At 54.3% G+C, this 16,110-nt stretch overlaps 1 protein-coding gene across 2 annotated transcripts in view; it reads right to left on the minus strand.

The window, feature by feature from the left end:
- Window positions 1-8,585: 8,585 nt before the first annotated feature.
- LOC144940799 (protein tweety homolog 1-like) overlaps window positions 8,586-16,110 on the minus strand; it is a 28,115-nt gene continuing 20,590 nt past the window's right edge. For both annotated transcript variants that reach the window (XM_078867220.1, XM_078867219.1), the window contains one exon: window positions 8,586-14,900. In XM_078867220.1, coding sequence (XP_078723346.1) covers window positions 14,835-14,900 — 66 coding nt within the window. In that variant the 3' untranslated portion in view covers window positions 8,586-14,834. The remainder of the gene's footprint in view (window positions 14,901-16,110) is intronic.

The following is a 16,110-nucleotide window of genomic DNA, read 5'->3' on the forward strand; positions in this document are numbered from 1 at the left end:
TCGCTCCGCATCACTCCAGGGACCTCCGATCAACATTGTCGACGTCGTCGTCGTCGTCATCATCATCACCGCATCGTTCGAGATCATTGTGTACATTGTCTATTTTTAAGAGAGGCTTAGTTTTCGTTTGGCATAAATCCTTTGAAAAAAAGTTGCGCGTTAGGCGTTTTTCGCGTGCGTTTTAATGGGAGAAGAAGCCGAGGGTTGCTGGGGGGTGAAGGGGGGGTGTGAGAGGGGGGGGGGGTGAAGGGGGGAGGGTGAAGGGAGAAGCCGAGGGTTGCTGAACGCGAAGCGGTGGGAACAATCCGTGTGGATCGGCGGCCGAGCGAAGCTACCGGGGGAAATGGGGGGGGGGGGGGGGGGGTGTGAAGGGGGGGGTGAAGGGGGGGCCGGTGGCGTCGATGATCAACGCAGAGGGGTGGCAGCGGCGTCTTTCGGAAGTTCGGGGGGGGGGGGGGGGGGAGTTAAACGTTGACGATTCACGGTGCAAATACGCACAGTTTTTTTTATTATTATCTCTAAATACTGTCTTACTAAAAATATATATATATACACGTGTGTAATTCAATGGAAGGAGTGTTTGGGGGGTGGTGATGGCGGTGGAGGGGGGGAGGGTAAACAAAACGAGTTATTTAATAACTTTTAAGATATCGCATTGCGAAGTTTTGCGTAGGATCTGTTAGCGCGCCGCGACTACGCGGTAATTAACGCCGACAACTACTAACGCCTTGCCTGAATAAAGATGGGTTCCTTCCTGCCTGGGAGTTACGCATCCTGAACTCTGCTCTCCCACCACAGTCACAAACGGTGGAGTCACGGTGGACTCGCAACTACAGTCACATCCACGGTGAAGTTACATCCACGGTGGACTCACAACTACACGGTCACAACCACGGTGGACTCACAGCTGCCGAGTAACAGCCACGGTTGAGTCACAACCCCGGAGTCACAACCAAAGTGAGGGTCACAAGCCCAGTGGTGTCACAACCAGGGGTATTTTGATGTTTCCCCATCGTGGACCTACCTAGGGAGAGACCCCAGGACCGGTTCGGATAATCGTCACCGGTGTTTGATGGCCGTGAGCGGGAATCGAACTCGGGGTCGCCCGAGTGCTGGAGTGCAGCGCGCTCACCGCTGCGCCACCACTCCCTCTACGCGCACTTGTACACAAAGATCTCCCGTATAGCCTTCACAGACTGTAGGGGCAAGTGCTGTTAGCGAGCGCCTATAAAGGCCGGCACGGCACACGAGGGGGTGGGTGGCCAACACCACGCCCGGCCGCCTTTGTCTCCCAAGTGGCGATGTTTACACATCGCACCAGGTACTCATTTGAGGCTGAGTCGACCTAGGGGAAGCCCAGGACCGGTTCAGATATCGTCACCGGTGTTGGCCGTGAGCGGGAATCGAACCCGGGTAGCCAGGTTCGTAGCGCAGCGCACTAACCGCTACACCACCGCTCCCACTTGTACACACACACACGCACAGACATAAACAAAGCAGCCACACTCACTCAACCCCCTCCTCTACCCCAAGTGTGTGTGTGTGTAGAAGTGTGTGTGTGTAGAAGTGTGTGTGTGTAGAAGTGTGTGTGTACAAGTGTGTGGGTGCACAAGTGTGTGTGCAAGTGTGTGTGTGTGTGCACAAGTGTGTGCAAGTGTGTGTATGTACACAAGTGTGTGTGTGTGTGTAGGGACCTCACAGGATTTTAAATCCCTTCAAGGGGATGAAGTAGAGGGGATGAGAGAGGCAGAAGTGGGGGGTGGGGGTTGCCTAGAACGGTGGGGACACCCACTGCCCCCCCCCCCACTCGTCCACTCCGTTAATTAAGCAATTTAATTAACTATCTACAAACAGCCTTGCGGAGTCTCAAGACTACGTTTCAAGAGGGATGTTTGGCCAATGTAGATTTTAATCCTTTTTTTTGGCTTCACGTGGCGGGAAACCAGACAACCCTAGAGAAAACAACACACCGACGCATTACATTCGAGGGAATAACGGCACCTCGGTGATCCGCACAGATGGATTCACGAATCCGAATTGCTGCGCCGCCATCTTCTGGCCACCTCGCGGCTTCGAGTCGTCATCGATCCCGGCGTGATCCACCAACCCTGGCCTCTCACGCGCACAGTTGCGAAATTAATTAATTGCAGAGCAGCATATAGCAGTCTGTGTAGAGAGAACACAACATTCGCCTTTAAAGTCGAAAGCGGTTTCCCGATAGAATGAGCATTGCGGTACACTTGCTCCGTTTACAAGCCCTGCAGAGCCGGCGGCGGAAATTCCACGTTCCTACGGCGGGGAGCGAGTCTATTCACAGGACCCTCCCTCCGCCTCCCCCCACACACACAAAGTCGTAACCTATTTTATCGACCTCTGCAGCGATGATGGGGCTGAGTCAATCCCACCGCCACCCTCACCCCCCCAAAACCGGGAGTCGAACTCACACCTGGGGCCACACGCATCACGTGACAGGGGAGACGAACTCACACCTGGGGCCTCGTGCATCACGTGACAGGGGGAGACGAACTCACACCTGGGGCCTCGTGCATCACGTGACAGGGGGAGACGAACTCACACCTGGTGCCTCACGCATCACGTGACAGGGGAGACGAACTCACACCTGGTGCCTCACGCATCACGTGACAGGGGAGTCGAACTCACACCTGGGGCCTCACGCATCACGTGACAGGGGAGACGAACTCACACCTGAGTCCTCGTGCATCACGTGACAGGGGAGACGAACTCACACCTGAGTCCTCGTGCATCACGTGACAGGGGAGACGAACTCACACCTGAGTCCTCGTGCATCACGTGACAGGGGAGACGAACTCACACCTGAGTCCTCGTGCATCACGTGACAGGGGAGACGAACTCACACCTGAGGCCTCACGCCTCGCCTGGCTTTCATTGGGAGTGGGGGTTTGGGGCGGGTGGGGTGCGCTGGTCGTGCGGGGAGGTTTAAAGTAAATTAGTAAATTAATTAACCAATACACGAACACGCGCTCTCAAGCATCGAGAGGGGCGCTTAATCCGTAGCGCGGTGGGGCGGGGGGATGAAAGGGGAGAGGGGGGGGGGCAGGGGGGGGGCTGCGGTCTTGATGAGCGCCGCACTCGGAGCTCAACTCCAAGTGGCAAATTAATTAAAGTTGGAGCAGCGCAGCCATTATCCCCCTCATCCCCCAAACCCAGAGCCCCCCTCTCCCTTGGCCCCCATTTACCTCCCCAACAACCGAGTCTTTCTTTAACACAACAACCGCTGCGCCACCCGCCCCCCCCCCGCTCCTTGAGTACACGGGGGTACACGAGTACACGTGAGTGCACGTGAATATACGAGGGTTCCCGTGAGTACACGGGAGTACACGTGAGCACACGTGAGAAGACACGTGGGTACACGTGAGCACACGTGAGAGGACACGTGGGGTACACGTGAGCACACGTGAGAGGACACGTGGGTACACGTGAGCACACGTGAGAGGACACGTGGGGTACACGTGAGCACACGTGAGAGGACACGTGGGGTACACGTGAGCACACGTCAGAGGACATGTGGGTACACGTGAGCACCCGTGAGAGGACACGTGGGGTACACGTGAGCACCCGTGAGAGGACACGTGGGTACACGTGACCACACGTGAGAGGACACGTTGGGGTACACGTGAGCACACGGGAAATTTCACGGCCTCCACTCGCAACAGCCGATGGGGGTCATTTTCACCGCCACGACGAGGGATGACAGGGGAGCGGTGGCGCAATGATTAGCGTACGACGCTGAGAGCGCGCCGATCATCGGCTCGATTCCCCGGCCACGGGTCACGTCAGTGGCGACCGATGGCTGCTCCCGGATCCCGGATGTCTCCCCCGTATCCCCCATCTGATCGCTGATGGCTGCTGCTTGAGTTGACGGTGACAACGACGCTGGCGGTTGTGGTGGCCACCGTGATGATGTGTGGGACGGGTGGTCGCGCACGTGGTTTTCTCGAACAGACACTTCTCTCCAGGTTGGTTTTATTTCATTGTTTTCAATTCCGGGACGGTGGCATCGGGGTCCCGCAGTGAGGAGTGACATCACCCAGTGCTGGATTATCCTAGAAGCAAAAGTAGCGACACATGTAGTAGCTACATGTGTAATAGCTACTACATATGTAGCTACGGGCTCCACACTTTCAAGGGCCCTGTGCTAAATGCTTTCAAGCTATCAATTCCGGTTCAGTGATTTTGCACTTGCTCTATTACTATAGTACTATACCGCCTTCAACTTTTACGAACGACCGGGTGTTTAAGGTTAGCGATTTGTCGTATTATCTGGCTGTAAAGCAAATGAAAAAATACTATTACTTTACAATGCAAGTAAAAAATTGCGTTGACTTAAAGCTTTCGTGACTGCAGGAATTCATATTCTTTGGGTCTTTCGGTAAAGTCACGTAGATAGGTTCATAGAAAATAACAAAAATAACGAAAAAACTACGACGTTTCGATCGCAACACAAGCGTTCGTCATCAGGAAGACGTCATTTTGTGTTATTTTATTTTAACCTATCTACGTGACTTTACCAAAAGACCCAAATATTATTGAAAAATGTTTTTTTATATTTATGTTTTTTTTTTATTTAAGGCCCCTTTATAACATATGCTACAGGCCCCGCACTAGCTTAATCAGGCACTGGCATCACCCCGTGTTAAAGACCGAACGGCCCGTGGAAGCAGATGTCACAGAGCTGCTGGTGAATTATTTTCCAGTGCCCCCCACTTCGATACCGACTCCGCACTCAAACGGGCAGCTCAAGAACAATGCCATCGTCGGGAGGAACTGGCAATAACGGAACGGAACAGGACGCGTCTCTGAGTTCATGGGCCCTTCTGTGCGAGTCCCTTACGCGAGTTCGTGGGTTCCTCTGTGCGAGTGAACGGGTGTGCGAGCCACCATATGGGCCTCTGTTGTCGAATCAGAACGAGCGGAGAGAGGGACGTACCCCAGCCGAGGGGGTGAGACATGGACCCCTAGGACACGAACAAGAGCTCCCAGAAAGGGTTAAATCCGTCAAACAGAGACGCGGGGCACGGGGGGGAGGGGAGGGCATGGGGGCAGAATGGGGGCACGGGGCATTCCACCAGCTTGGAGCTTCGCACATTCCGGACACGAGCTCTGAGCCTGGGATCTGCAAACAGTCACAACGGCGCACACACACACATAGATTCACACACACAGCGTGCACACAGATTCACGCACACACAGCGCGCACACACACACAAGACAAAAGGCAGTAGATTCACTCGTGTAGCCTTAACAGACTTTGGGGCAAGTGCTGTCAGCGAGCACCTATGAAGGCCGGCACGGTACACGAATGGGTGTGGGGACAGCACCACGCCCGGCCGCCTTCGTCTTCCCAGTGGCGATGTTTACACATCGTACTTGCTACTTATTTGAGGCCGAGTCGACCAACGGGAGGCCCAGGATCGGTTCAGATAATCGTCACTTGTGTTGGTCGTGAGCGGGAATCGATCTCTGGGGTCGCCAGGTTCGAAGTGCAGCGCGCTAATTTCTGCGCAACCGCTTTCCACACACAACACACCCAGTAGGCTCACTCTGTCCCACACACACACACGCACGCATATATACGTCTGTACGTTGAACTTCTTTCGCAATGTACGCAGCCAAATGTGCTCACTGGAGATGCGGAAAACCACTCGGTATACTTACACAGACTGGTTGGAATGCGCTTATATTCGTCTGCTTCTCGCGTGCTGCCAGCAAAAAGCTATTCGTGTGTATCGGGCACGTGATGATTTGGCCAGCAGTGGATATACCAGAGGCTCGCGATGATATGGGCCCGTATTCTTAGGTTTTTTCGGTAAAGTCACGTAGGTAACAGCACGATATTTAACGTCTCGCTTGACTTGATACAGCTATCGTGCTGTGACGGTTCCACCTGAAGACGGAAGCTTGTGTTGTCTTCGAAACGTCGTGATTTTTATTTTATTTTACTTTTATTAATTTTAATTTTTTACCTACGTGACTTTACCGAAAAAAACCTAAGAATATGAATCATTGCAGTCACGAAAGTTTCAAATCTAGAATAGATATGGGCCCGCTCTGTGGCGCTGGCAAGATTCTTCACACGGAGACGCCGCTCCTCCAGGAGGCGTCAGACGAAGAACGCGTCGTTCTCCGCCTGCGATGGCAGCGATGTGTTTAGGAGCCGAATGCCCGATGTCAGCTGCAGGCCACGACGACAGAGGGCTTCTTCAGCAGTGAGAGATGGCTCGTAATTTGGGTTGCATGGCCCCATTCGCAGCACTGAGGCTTGTCTTAAAATTGTATTTTATTACTTAACAATTAAATTAAAAATGTTTTTACCAGGTAAGGCCGAATGAACTACATAGCTCTTTTTCAGAAGCGACCTGGCCACAAATGATAGCTCAACGAAGTGGCTTATTAACGGACATTTATAGCAGGGAAATACTAAATGTGGAGGGAAAACCCGGAGAAAAATCCACGCGACCACGGGGAAAGAGACACGCAAATATGCAGCAGGCATCAGGGTCTGGATCAAACCCACTACCTCCTGTATATCAGGCGAGGTAGTCAACGTCTCGCCAACGTGGTGGGATTGTGTTTGGGTCTCAAACAGCGTGTTCAGATCAAATCTGCGTTCGAATTAAGGACGTGCATTGCGCCAAGATGCCGGCGTTCAGTTGCGTTTTGAGGTGCCACGAAACCCCGTCCCGGGGCGGGTTCATGGCGAGAAGGGCGATGCGGGTTTCTGTCCGCTGCATGTGGTGATTCATTTCAACGAGGGCGTCATCGCTGAGCCGTGCGGTAGCACCCTCGGTGGCCCACACGCAGTGGAGAGGCGACAACACAATACGCGACGCCGTTTGTTACGGTGCCACCGCTGCACTCTCCTGGGTTGTCACGTTGACCACAAACGGCGGAGTTTGGCCGCACACATTGAGACCTCGCCCGGTGTCCAGCAGGGTCCACAGACGGCGTGGCAATGGATGGCAATTGATCAGCGCTCCCGTAGCGCCACCTGTCGGCACCAGCTTCACACCGGCGGGGAAAACAAATGATCCCAACCCAGCGGACCATATTCTTAGAACTTCTCTTGTTCGAGGAATCCCGCTCTCGCCGTTGCCTACCAAGCAACCCAGACGACGCGCGTGTGTGTGTGTGGCAAAGAGGCCGCCAATATCGGTGGCCGCGCGAGCCACGGGGTGGTGCTGCCATCTGGCGCCACGGGCCGAGGCCGCACCGCCACTCGCGACTCGGATTAGCTCGTCGCCGCTTGTTTCGCCAGGGGAAGGCAGCTTTTTTAAAAATCCTTTATATTAAGTTCGCTTGCTTGCTTACGACCGTGCACATCTTTCGGTCGTTTTTTAACCCACTTCCCGCGATCCAATCGAGCTGACATTTTCCACACAGACTCGTTGTGCGTGACAATTAATTTTCGTGAAATTTTTTTCCCAAAATTTTACACTTTTTAGGACAAAAATATTATATTTAATTACCAATTGCTTAATGGTGCAATGCAATCATCTGACCCATAGGTGGCAGCCATCTCAAGCCAGAGGACGAGAGGACTCTAGCCGCCACGCATATAAAGGATTTATAGGGAAAAACTTTGTTTTTACGGGTTATACTTGTTTCCTCTCAAGTTTTCGCAGTACGTGGGCGATGATTGCTGTGGCGTAAAATCCAATTGGGTAATTGGAGGTGTACTTTTTGTAATTTCCAACATAATGGCGTTGCGAATGACGCCACGAGATCTTTAACGACCGCGGAGAAACAAACGGGGCGTATATTTTTAATGGTAACCACACCCACAGTATTAACCAGGGCGGCTCCTCCATTCGAAAAGTGCATCCCAATGAAACAAGCGGGCGAACTCGCTTAAACGACTGGGCCGTGTGAAGATTGGAGAGACAGACACGGACAAACATCAACAGGGGCGATTCCGACAGAAAAACAGGGGGGCTTCGAGGGGCGGCTTCACCTAATACTGTGCGGTGGGGGCACCCATAGCCACACGCGCCATTAAAACTGCCCCCCCCCCCCCCCATAGAATGACAACTGCCCCCCCCCCATAGAATGACAACTGCCAAGGCGGGCGTGGGTCCCCCTTATGTCCCCCCACCCCCATAGAATGACAACTGCCCCCCCCCCCCCATAGAATGACAACTGCCCCCCCCCCCATAGAATGACAACTGCCAAGGCGGGCGTGGGTGCCCCTCATGTCCCCCACCCCCATAGAATGACAACTGACAAGGCGGGCGTGGGTGCCCCTCATGTCCCCCCACCCCCGCCTATAGAATGACAACTGACAAGGCGGGCGTGGGTCCCCCTCATGTCCCCCCACCCCCTCCTATAGAATGACAACTGACAAGGCGGGCGTGGGTCCCCCTCATGTCCCCCCACCCCCGCCTATAGAATGACAACTGACAAGGCGGGCGTGGGTGCCCCTCATGTCCCCCCACCCCCTCCCATAGAATGACAACTGCCCTCGAAGATGCTCAGGGGTTGGTGGGCTCTGCGTGAAGTGTCGTGGCTGCAGCAGCAGCACGCGTGGTGAGCAAAGGGAGACGATGTCGAATACTGTGTTTTTTAATTCGTCAATGACAGTTGGGGGGGGGGGGAGAACATTAGAAACGAGAATACCATGACAATTAAAAATCAATGTACACGTCCCAACGCTAAAAGGGCGAGGCTACGCATCCGATATTTAACGGTGGCTGCGGCCTCGTATGTGCCGCTATCATTGTGCAAACTCACACGACGAGCGGGGCCCCAACAGCAGCAGCAGCTGCTGCCCCAATGCCGGCATCAATTGGCGAGGCCCGCAACGATTCCCAACAACCTCCCACGATTCCGGCGCCACGATTCGATTCCACAAAACCATCAACATCGTTACTCCTAATCTGTTTTTTTTAAAGAAAAACCCCCCCCAAAAGTGTCATCAACACGTTCGTCAAGAACACCGTTTGGCCTTAAAAACGGTAAAAAGATATATATAAAATAGGTGATGTTTTGGGATAAATGGCCCTTCAAATGACGCGCTATGAAGGGCCATTGCCCGAAACGTTGAATGCCAGTGTTATTGACAAACGTGTTGAGTGTTGTTCGCCCACTTGTGCTTGAATACCACTGACAACGCAGCAGCAGCCGCATCACCAGATCACTTGTTTCGCGATGTTTCTTTGCGGACTCGTCTGTACCATATCTTGTTCGTGTTGTCATGCGTCCTGCATTCTGTACCGTCTTGTCCTGTCCATCTCGTTTGCATACCTGTCAATATTACTACAGACCAATTCAGACCTTATTGATTACCCCGTGTCCTTATAGACCTCAACATTCATGCTACAAAGTCCCATTACAAGGAAGAAACACACACAGACAAAAAAATTTCTCGTCCACAATAATTTTTTTTTGGGTTAGATGATATTGGCCGCGAAAGCCTACGTGTTCAACAAAAATTGCCCCTATTGAAACGGCTGTACGCGGTATGGACATGAAACACTCAATTTCCCTGTACAAGAATACGGGGTATAAGCCGTAAGGGTTGACACGGTATGGTATTGGCGAAACACGCGCTCCGTAAATCCGCGTTGGCGAAAGGTTTCCCTGTGCACGGCAGCTGATGGAGACTCCTCCTACCGAGCCTTTGCAGGACCCTCTTGAAAAAGGTGTCATGAGACTCGGTGAGATTTCCATGTGGGTTGATAGCTGTGCGTGTATGTCCCGTCTCATTTGCATTCTCTTGCTGTTAAGACTTTTCGTCTCGTATGCCGTGTCGGTCATGTTTGCACTGCCAACGTCATGTAATCTCTCTCGCGTGTCCCGTCTCATTTGCATTGTCTTGAACTTCGGGCGTTTAGTTTCACACGTTATGCCGCGTACGTCTCCGTATGCACGTTGAACTTCTTTCGCGCTGTACGTAGCCAACCGTGCTAATCGGAGGTGCGGTGCAAGGACAACAAACGTGTCCATACTGTTAATCTCATGTGATCGGTCTCCATGCAATTGACCGTCCCGTACATTAGGTTTCGTTTCGTCACCCGTTCCATTATCCGGATGGTGCATGCGCGCACGCACACGTCCAAACGTCGTCCGCCACTTGGGACCGCGCGCGCGTGCCATTCGGGCGAATGCTTTCGCGAGCGGTCAGGAACCGTCCCTCATCGGTGAAATCGTCACAGGCCTCGCGATTAGTACGGTCACCGAAACGGCAAAAGATATGAACATCCAGAGAGGGGCGGCTACGCGACGACTACAAGGGCGACTAAAGTGCAACGACTACGGGGCGACTATGGGGGACTCGGTTGCATGCAAGAGCGATGCCGTGCGGACTAGCAGCGCGCACCCCCCCCCTCCCCCAGCCAGCACACGGGAGAGCGACGTTCCGACTCCGACTTGCGACCCCCAAGCCCCCGCGCTTGCCACGTCCACCGCCGGTGGCTCACGTCGCGACGCGGTGGAGGGAGCGGCGGCGGCGGCGCTTTGGGAGTTTGCGCCGCTCGGCCTCGTCTGTGAGAAAAGCAGCCGGGGGCGATGAACAGGAGATCCCAGATCCTCTCTCCGGATCTCCTACCCACTACAATCCCAGGTCTCTCCAAGCCCCCTTCAACCCGGGTAATTCTAGCACCAAACCCCAGGCCCAGTCTTTCAGCACCATTAACCCAGATTCCCCGTGCTCCCCCCCATGCTAGGGGGGGGAGGGGGGGGGTGCTTCTGCTCTCTGCCTGCGGTCGCGACTGTGCTTATATTTTTTCAGTGCTTGCTCGTCACCCGCAGGGGCGACCGGCGGCATGAATTTTAGCACCAACAGGGGGCAGTCCACAGGGAAAACGCGCGTGTGCGTGCGCGCCAGTGGGGACCGCGCAACGCCACTCTCTACCGCAACCTGCGCATGCGGCACGGGAGAGGGATGCCTGTGGAGAAACTCCCGTGTGTTGAACTTCTTTCGCAGCGTACGTAGCCAACCGTGCTAATCGGATGTGCGGATGAGCACAACCTGCACACCGCTGACCGACAACGAATCCGGCGTGACTAGCCAGGAACACGCGTTCACAGGTGGGAGCGCAGCGCAAGCGCATCTGGGCGGCCAGGAGCACATCGGAGCAGTGAGTGGCGGAAAATTGGACCACACCCCGACAAGCCATGGGGCATGGGGCGAAGTGGCCAGCCCCATGGGCTCGGGGCGATTCGTGGCCCCACCACCGTGGCGGGCGACGGCAGAAGCTTTCGGCCCAGGAAAAGTGGCTGGAAATTTGAGCCGAACTCCGGAGTGGGGGCGCGTGTCGTGCACATATCGCCTCGGGAGCCTTTCACAGCACGGAGCCGATTCTCCACAATTTTTAGCTGCCGTTTGTTTGACCCCCCCACCTCTCACCACCGGGCGGGAGGCAGGGGGCGAGCGGGAGGTAGTCACCCTCCGTTCCCTCCTGCACACCGACCGCCAACCCCCCCCCCTACCCACCCCACATGACCACCCCCGGGGCCTTAACAGTGGCACAAAGTCGGACGGAGCATGGAAGACTCACCTTGGCCGCTACATTGTGGACGGTGCCAGTTCACCACAGGCGGTGGCGTTTATACCCACGGATATATTTTGATATTTTGCCATAGCAAGCGAGCGCCTGAGTTGCATCAATCACCGCTTTGCACGCATTGCAGAGCGACGAACGTTGTGCTCGCGGTTAGCGAGAGCGGGAAGCGCTGTGGCTCTCTGAAAGACGGTGCTGCAGGCGAACTGTAGCAGGAAATAAACCCCATAGCCTCAACCCCATATAGCCAACCCTAGCCTCAACCCCATAGTTCCCAACCCCATAGCCCAAAACCCATAGCCAAAACCCCATAGTTCCCAACCCTAGCCTCAACCCCATCGCAAACCGTAGCCTCAACCCCATAGCTAACCCTAACCTCAACCCCATAGCTAATCCTAGCGTCAAACACCGTATGCTGAGCCTCACAGCTTACCGCAATCTCATTTCTACCCCTAACCTCATCCCTATCCCGATCCCTACCCCTAACCTCACAGCTTACGCTGACCTCGTCCACTGCCCTAGTCTCGTCCCTCACTGCCACACTTCCTAATCCGTTCCCTTGCTCGCACAAACCGTTAAGTCTCACCCAATTCATCGTCAGCCATGACCCGTCCACTGCTGGATCAAGGCCTCTGTGTAACGCATCCAGTGCCGTGGGCCTCCCCCGGGGGGCTTTGGTGGCCAGCAGCGTCCCCGGAGTGGCCACTCGCCGTCTCCCCGAGACTTCCCTGTCCTCCCCGATTGATCATTGTGCACAGAATGCCTCGGGCACCGCACGTGACCCCATCGTGACCCCACCACAGGTGTGCAATGCCTTTGTGCTTCATCGCGGTATTAAATTGTAATACCCGTTGTTGCAGATTCTCCGCTCCAACCCGCCCCCCCCCCCCCCCCATGGTTGTATGATAGCGACCGCACTTTAATGTGTTAACTAGGGCTTGTGAGTTTTGGTTGTGACCCTGATCATTGCACCGCCGATACAAACTTAAATCAGTGTTTGTCAAATAAACACCACACACACACACACCCCACCCTCCCATATTAAATGGTCGCTCCATTCATGTTACAAAAATGTACGCAATTTGTACAAAAAAACCTTACTTATGTGATAAAAAAAAAACTAAATTAGTTTAATTTATTTAGACAACGACTGTCCGAGTACGAAAGCGCCAGGTTACCACTAGCGGTGAGAAAACTGTTACGTTTATTTTCTCAAACATTGTTTAATCATTGTTATGATTATTATTAAATACGAGCTTGGCCTGCATGTTAAAAAGTAGGCAACACTGCAGAAACTAACGTTGAGCAACTCATCACGGTGTATAAAACAAATCAATACGCAAAAGCATTGAGAAACCTCGAATATCTACAAAATAACTTCAAAACTGCTGAAAGAAAATGTGCCGATCAACACCGAATAAATCACATTTATCAACCGAAAATCACAAGCCCTGCTTACAACGAAACAGAATGACCCTTCAAGAGTGTAGTGGTTCCCTAACCTGCGGACTGCGTGTGGGCAGTGGCCCGCGGAAACTGTCTACGGACGCTGCCGCTTGGCGCAGCTGGTGGTCCCGCGAGCGAACAGCGGTGCCGCCGCAGTGGTGAGACGTCATCTCCCTCGCCTGGTATGCAGGAGGTCGTGGGTTCCATCCCAACCCTGACGCCTGCTGTGTATGTGGAGTTCGCGGTGTCTCTCTCTCCCCGTGGTCACGTTGATTTTTCTCCAGGTCCTCCGATTTCCCCCCCCACCCCGCCCCACATTTCGAATCAACATCACGCGTTTAGATTATTCAGCTGCTGCAAATGTCCACGCGGATAAGCCACTTCGTTGTGCTATCGCTTGTGGCCCGGTCGCTTCTGAAGAAGAAATATATAGCTGTGGGCACCATGACCAAGTCGTCCCGGAGTAGATGGGGGGGGGGGGGGGGGGTTGCAGAGACGTCGGGAGCCACTGATCCATTGCTGTGCGCGTGACGCTAGGGAGAGCGAGACGCTCGGTCGAATCGGCACGTGACCTCATGAGTCCATGGGCCCAGGCCAGATGTTTCGCTGGGCGCTACCACCTGAGGGTGAGCAGCACTTTGGGCGATTCCTACGTCTCTGTGCGTGGCCAACAGCAGCGCATTATGCGACGACCGCTTGATTCTACTCCATTCTTTTCTCATGGCAGCGACACGTTCAGGAGCTAAATGGCAACAATGGGTGGGAGACGCCAGTAGCCTCCTTGGCGGGGGCTATGCCAGCCGCGCGGCTTTCCGCGTGTTCACTTAATAATAAATGAACTTGAACTTAAAACGCGACCGATTCCGTCATCGGGACGGAATGGACGCCGTTAATTCGAATCAAACGTACCATCGGCGAAAGCCGTTTGAAGCAAGCGGGGTGATCAAAGAGTCCCCCTCGCATTTAACCGTATCAGTTGCGAACGCTGCGTGTCGTGGTTGGCGCGTCACTACGCAAGCCGACGCTGTTGAGATGGGAACGGCTAGAGAAGTGCGTGCCACCCTCGGAGCGGTGGCCATCTCCGCCCTGGGCCCATGGACTCCGCGGAGCGCCCGGTGCCGTTGAACTCAAGTGCACCACGTGTGGCGTGGCGGTGGCGTGGCGACCACTCGGTTTCATTTCCCATCGCCATGGCGACGCGAGCCACGGCGCCGCGTGCAGGCGCGGGAAACGCATGAGTGGTCCCCTTCTCGTCGTTGCCGATATTAAAACAGAAAGTGTCATGCGGGAACGGAGCGGTCAAGGAGGAGGGGGGAGCATGGACGGTTAGAGGTGAGACACAGGAGGCAGGGTGAGAGGCAGAGACTCCGGGACGTACGAGCGTGTGCACGCGCCCCCCCCCTTTTGTCAATCCACTGCTGGATGATGACGGGCTCCCCCGTGCTCTGTGCGCCGCGGGGTGGCGGGGGCGGTTATCTCACCTGGCCATAATTGACCACGTTGGTCAGTAGAGGTTTTTTTGTTAAAAGTGGGGACATAGAAGCTGGAGCACAGAAATACAGTACAACGGTGGATTGTTCTGCGCTGCTCTCTGCTGCCCACCGCATGGTCCCGCAGCTGCCTATAGCAACCTGTTATGCGCGGAAGAGCATTGAGAGGGGGAAATGGCAAGGGGACAGTGGAGATAGACAAGTAGGAGGATGGATGCGAGGGACTGGAGCGAATTAGAGAGGGTAGTTAGGGAGGGAGGGAGCGAGGAAGAGGGGGAGGGATGAAGTGGGGGGGGGGGGGGGACAGGGGCTGGCGTCAGACACTGCCAGCATCTGCGTGGTACCAGGAGGCCGGTTGTCATGCCAACCGGGCGGGGCTTCCTCGTGGCTCGCGTGTGCCATGGTGCCTCATAGCCGTCGCGTACTACGGAGGGGACGGACGGGGAGTGGGAGGGAGGGAGTGGGGGGAGGTGGGGATGGAGGGAGAGTTGGGCGGGGGGAGACACAATGTGGTCAGGTTTCCCCGCACGGCACACGACTACGCAGGAGCCCGAGCATAGGAACGAGCTCACGACGGGCATGACATACACACAAAACGCACACCACAGCAAACAACAACAACCGCCACTAGGTGGCGGTGACGCCAACACGGCGCTTTCACGAGGCTACGTGCACCTTGACGCCATGTGAAGGGTCACAAGCTCGCTGGCAGGTCACAGGGAAGGCTCAGGTGTTATGGATTAACTAAGGTGACTGGCAGACACATCACCTATGTTCCCCTACCGTGCCACCTCGCTGTATTTTAGCCGCCCTGCGCACCGCTCATCGTTGTGAGCGTCGTTCCTCCACCCTATTGTTGTTGGCGGGTGACTGCCTCCAACTGCCGAGTAGCGTCCTTTATGAGCCTCCTCCACTGAGGCCGATCTTGAAATGTCTTGTACCAGCCATCGGCAAGCCCTCACATCTCCAGATCCTCCTGCACCAGTGCAGACCTTCTCTCTTGCCCATGCAATGCCCGTTTACCCACCCTCTATCCGGTCTCACAAACAGCTGTTTGGATAAGTGGTGGCTGGGCACGTGGGCGTTGCTACAAGACCCAGCCAATGCATTCTCGCCTGCCAAAATAAATAAAACAATCTCCAGATTTTTTAAGAATCTGCAAACTCCTGACAAAATTAAATGAGCAAGAAATCTTAACGATGTGACGATATTTTGCACAACGGGCGGTACGATTATCGTGGATCTCATATTGTTCGATAAACGTGTCGAGGTATCGCCATATCGCGACAAGCCTGCTGTCCACCGCTCACGGCGACGGGAGCCAAAACCGGTCCCCAGGACCTCCCGTAGTTCATGGAAACTCAGCTGGTACCAGTCCAGCTGTCCGACACAGGAAGCGGCAGTCTCATCCCCAGCGAGCGCTCGAACATTCCACGTGACCAGATGCTGTAACTGCGTTTTTATTATTTTAAAACGTTTTTTTTTTAAATGCATTTGTAAATATAGATTTTAAAAAAAGTTACTTATTTCTAGTGCTATTTTATTTTTCTATACTGCAAAAACTTGGCAGGACCCTCTTTAAAATGAGTCTTGAGACACGGCAAGACTTTCCTTTATGAACAAAGCGCAGTCAC

The sequence above is a fragment of the Lampetra fluviatilis genome, chromosome 23 (genome assembly GCF_964198595.1).
Source record: "Lampetra fluviatilis chromosome 23, kcLamFluv1.1, whole genome shotgun sequence".
In the NCBI taxonomy this organism is placed as follows: Eukaryota; Metazoa; Chordata; class Hyperoartia; order Petromyzontiformes; family Petromyzontidae; genus Lampetra; species Lampetra fluviatilis.